Below are 5,000 nucleotides of genomic sequence, written 5' to 3'. Positions count from 1 at the left end.
TTCTACGATGAGCTCTCTGAACCTGGGACGGCTGGACGCATCGATCATCCAACCTAACACACACACACGCACGCACACGCACACAAGTTTGTATTACTGTACTTGTGAGGACATCAACATTTTAAGACAGTGATTTTATGAATGCCATCTACAGTATCTATCTACACTAGAGTATGCACCAATTATCAGTCCACACCACCATTTCCACGATCTACGTACAAGCTCACGACACGTTGCATCCGCGACATGTTGTGAGCCTGTACATTGGTTGTTTTTTGACATCCGGCCCGTTGTACACCAAAGTAAAATCAACCTTTATTTGTTGAAGCATCGGAAAGATTTGAGAGACTTCAATGTGTTTAGTTCTGCTGTTTGGTTGATTTTTTACGCCTCCTGTAAATATATTTATTGTTCCAATATATGGAATATACAGAAAAACTAAGTATAATATAACGAAAAAATAAGTATAATAATAAAAATAACAATTAAACTAATATGTAATGTAATATAATACATTACTATTATAAAAGATGAATAAGTCATAGTAACAAATCACTCTTCCTGAGTAATCTGTCCAACACTGCAAAGGAGCACGTGAGCACCAGAGTCGATGATGCTGACTGACAGAATCCCTAAAGCTGCAAGATGCGCAATACTTTTCCTAGAGATACATTCCCAAACTTTTCAGGCCGCGATCCCCCAAAATAATCACACACACAGATAAATATTGTGAAAATAGCCAAACTACAAATCACAAAGCCTCTTGTGAATCTCCTATTTTCACAATGTTTGCCTCTTTCTTATGTGTTGCACATTAAGCTATTCATCTGGGGACCCCCCAAAATAATTTGGGGACCCCCCTGGGGGTCCCGGCCCACAGTTTGGGAACCACTGCTTTAGATCATAATCTCATACCCTGTGTTTGTAAAACTCCATCCTTACATTTAACCATGATCATATTAATCTCTCAAGAACAGATTCAGAGCTGCGCTTGAATCTGTCAGGAGCCGTGTTGAGAACCTATGCACATTGGCTACAAGTGGGCGGGCCTTCAGATCAGGAAGCAGGCCGCGCTTTACCCAATCAAATGTAGTGGGCGGGATTTACATCTGTTGCGCTCGCTTCCCACTGAAAACAAACCGAAACTCATTTAACAATAGCGTCCTCGAAGCCGACAAAACCACAGAAAGATATTCACATTTTAACTTGTTCTTTCATCATAGAAACAAGTGGGCTTATACTGTAACCAAAACGATCCATGTTCTTTGGGAGAAAAGGTGTTAGTGTATCCCAGTGTTGATTGTCTAGGTGTGTTCACCTGTTTCTAGTTAGTCCTTGTGTATTTATACCCCCCTGTTCCCCATGTTTGGTTGCTAATTGCGAGTTGTGTCTAGAGTTGAGTTCGTTTATTTTGTATTCCTGTTCTTTTAGTTAATAAATACTTTGAACCGATTCTGTTCAGCCTCTGTCTCTCCTGCATTTGGTTCCTGCATCCTGCCCCGACTCAAACCGTGACAGAGTGTGTAAAAATGCATAAACCGTGTATATTTACATTTAACCAGTATCATATAAACGTCTATGGTGCACACAGGGGGTTGGGGGAGGCGCTCTCCTCTCTCCAGGATTGAACAGATCTCATTGGCTGGAATCCCATCGTACGGTTTAGACCCCCATGTCATCAGCTCCCATACTGTCACTCCTGGAGATAGAGGGACATAGAGTTATAACTACACAGAGAGAGAGACAGACATATGGTTACACATAGAGAGAAAGTATCTATTAGGTGTGTAACCGTGTGTACTTGGTGCATTCAGTATCTGTTAGGTGTGTAACTCGGTCCATTCCATAGTTGCGGGTTGCTTTTGTTTGGGCTTGTTTCTGGAGTGTAGTTGCTTATTTGGGCTTGCTTTCAAGATTCTATTCTAAGATAGAGCTTAAGTGGTAAAACTGGCAACACTGGAGCCCTCAGTTTGGACCAAATCTAAAAACACGTAGTAGCCTACTGCTTTGCTTTGGAGTTGATCGATCGGTATAGGAAATGAGAATTGAGAATTAAGAGTTGAAAATATGGTATCTAGTTCAAATGTGCAACGGCCAATGTCTCTGGCTTATTTAGGCTTGCACTGCACCAGTAGCAGACGAGAGGTGTACTCTAGTCCAGTGTTTATCAACCCTGGCAAACGTCCCAATTTTGGTCCGCGAGTACTGCTGAGGTGTGCCGCGCCGTTTGAAGAAAGTGTGAACCCAGCCCCTCGAGAACAATAGCGGCGATCGTCCGTCAATCGATACGGCCATCATCCGTTGCACACACAGCCACGCCCGAGTCCATTCAGTGTAGCGACCATCACCCATAGGAATGCAAATATGTTGTCCTACCTGGTACTGTATAAAAGGGGCACAGGGTACATGCTTTGGCACTCAGTATTATTACTACAAGATGATGAGAGCTCCTGGGGTTGCCACCCGTCCCTTAAAATACGGAATCGTCCCGTAATTGGAAACTAAAAGACGCGTCCCGTATTGAACTGATACGGGACGCACTTTGTCCCGTATTTTAAGGTCGGGGAATCAATTTGAATGACAGGGCGATTTATGTGCTGTCCTGTCTCTCTGCTGTGTTACTGGGAGACTCGGGAGAGTGGGAGCGCAGTGAGTCAGTGTTGCCAAGTATAGCCAGGCGACCTACAAAAACAAGCCAAAAACAAGCCAAATTTTGTTTGCTGGAAATGAGCAGACTTGGCAACGCTGGCTTTAATGCCATTGTCTGGGAGTGTGCTCAGCAGCTCATTGGCTCATTACTCAAAACACGACCAATGACAATAGCGCTTTCACGTTGCTAAGATACGTTCTGTGCGGAGCTGTGCCTTGGCTTGACAATGTTTGTAATGTTTGTAGTGTTTGTAATGTTCAAGGTTTCTTTATTACATCTTGTGTACATGAGAGTATATATATATATATATATATATATATATATATATATATATATATATATATATATATATATATATATATATATATATAATATATATATTATATATATATATATATATATATATATATATATATATATATATATATATATATATATATATATATATATATATATACATATACACACACACACACACACACACCGTATATCTAGGTGTGCCCTGGGATCTTTTGGCTATGCCAGGTGTGCCTTGGCACCAAAAAGGTTGATAAACACTGCTCTAGTCTACGGAGTCGGAGTGTGTAGTTACCATAGCGCCACACATCACTCTGATGGGTGTGCATCTAATGCAGTGTGTGTTAGGTGTGCAGTAGTGTGTAGTTACCATAGCTCCACACATCACTCTGATGGGTGTGCACTGTGCATCTAATGCAGTGTGTGTTAGGTGTGTAGTAGTGTGTAGTTACCATAGCTCCACACATCACTCTGATGGGTGTAGGTCCAGTGAAGAATAGACTCCAGAGCCATCCACTTTATAGGAACCTGAGAGAGAGAGAGACACAGGTACATGAGCTGTCTGTCGGTCTGTGTGTCTGTCTGTCTGTCTGTCTGCCTGCCTGCTTGCCTGTCTGTGTCACATTACATCAAAGGTGTGATAAGCTAGGTAGATCGGCTGTTACAACACCAGCACATAACTAAAGCAGGGCTCAGTCCTCAAGATATTCGGGGTGATTTGGGGTCAGAAACAACCCCCCTTAAGACAAAGGGATCACCCTTTCACTTTTTAGGTGGAAACGTTTTCACCTAAAAGGTGATTATGATACTATAAGGCGCTCATAGTCCGATGCTGTTGGTCAGTAAAAGTGAGCGGTGAGCCGCTCACCCCAACACATCTCATCACCGCGGCTCAGTGACGTCATGTTGTAGTTTTCACCGAAAACTACAACATACCGAAAGTGGTAGCATGCACCCCCCCCTTAACAACCTGTAAAAGTCTTAATCCTAACCCTGAATCTTTTTCCAAACAATAATTTCTGAGGAACATGGTCCTCACAACGTCTATTTCTCACATTCTGCTATACATGACACACACACACACACACACACACACACACACACACACACACACACACACACACACACACACACACACACACACACACACACACACACACACACACACACACACTGTACCTTCCCTCCATCAGCATGGTACTCCTTCTCATCGTGGTTCAGGAGTTTAGCCAGACCAAAGTCAGTGATCTTCACGTGATGAGGAGATCTGACCAGAACGTTACGCGCTGCCAGGTCTCTGTGCACCAGGTGGCGCTGTTCCAGGTAGTTCATACCCTGGAAACACAATATAATGTTACAAGTTATCATTATGTAGTTATTACATGTTATGCTATTACAATGTACACAAGCATTCTGTACTCTTGCCATGATATTCAATGTTACAAACACACATAATCAAGACCGTGTTATCTTTGATTATTGCACAGCTTGCCCGTTGTCGATTAGCTCACCACAAAACACTCGCCGCTTCGAAACGGTACCTAATAGACTGTTTGCAAACAGACTGATTTAAATTTACAGTTTAGACCAGGGGTCTTCAACAGGGGGTCCGGGACCCCTAGGGGGTCCTCAGAGTTACTACAGGGGGTCCGCCAAATTTGTGTGGTATGATTTTTTTTTTTTCATTATTCACTTGAACCCTAGCATCCCTTTTCTGAGTGGAACATTAGCCGAAAATAGCAGATCTACAAGCTCACAACGCCTCGAGCTTGTAGATCGGCTATTTTTTGTTGCAAGTGTAGGTGTAAGAGCAAAAAAGAGCAGACCAAGTAAAACAAAAAAAAGTTTAATCTGAAACACAATTTTATACAATATAGAGGGGGTCCCTGCTTCATCTCTCTCTCAGTTAGGGGGTCCTTGGCCTGAAAACGTTGAAGACCCCTGGTTTAGACAGTAGGCATTTAGCAGACACTCTTATCCAAAGTGAATTACAGTAAACAAGGTATGCAGAGAGACAGTGTAGTGCCTCAGTAAACTAGGATCACAGGTAAAC

General features: G+C 42.5%; 1 protein-coding gene across 1 annotated transcript in view; it reads right to left on the bottom strand.

Annotated features, from left to right (window-relative positions):
- Positions 1-5,000, bottom strand: part of LOC308077628 (melanoma receptor tyrosine-protein kinase-like) — a 55,378-nt gene that overhangs the window by 6,163 nt on the left and 44,215 nt on the right. The window contains exons 21-24 of the mRNA XM_080418413.1: positions 4,127-4,282; positions 3,400-3,475; positions 1,553-1,699; positions 1-53 (exon numbers count right to left, since the gene is read on the bottom strand). The exon at positions 1-53 is cut by the window's left edge and continues 45 nt beyond it. Coding sequence (XP_080274539.1) covers positions 1-53; positions 1,553-1,699; positions 3,400-3,475; positions 4,127-4,282 — 432 coding nt within the window. The remainder of the gene's footprint in view (positions 54-1,552; positions 1,700-3,399; positions 3,476-4,126; positions 4,283-5,000) is intronic.

This window comes from Gymnoscopelus braueri (assembly GCF_963280865.1).
Source record: "Gymnoscopelus braueri genome assembly, chromosome: 21".
NCBI lineage: Eukaryota > Metazoa > Chordata > Actinopteri > Myctophiformes > Myctophidae > Gymnoscopelus > Gymnoscopelus braueri.
The sequence above is the reverse complement of the archived record's forward strand: the minus strand, read 5'-3'. Positions and strand labels throughout refer to the sequence as shown.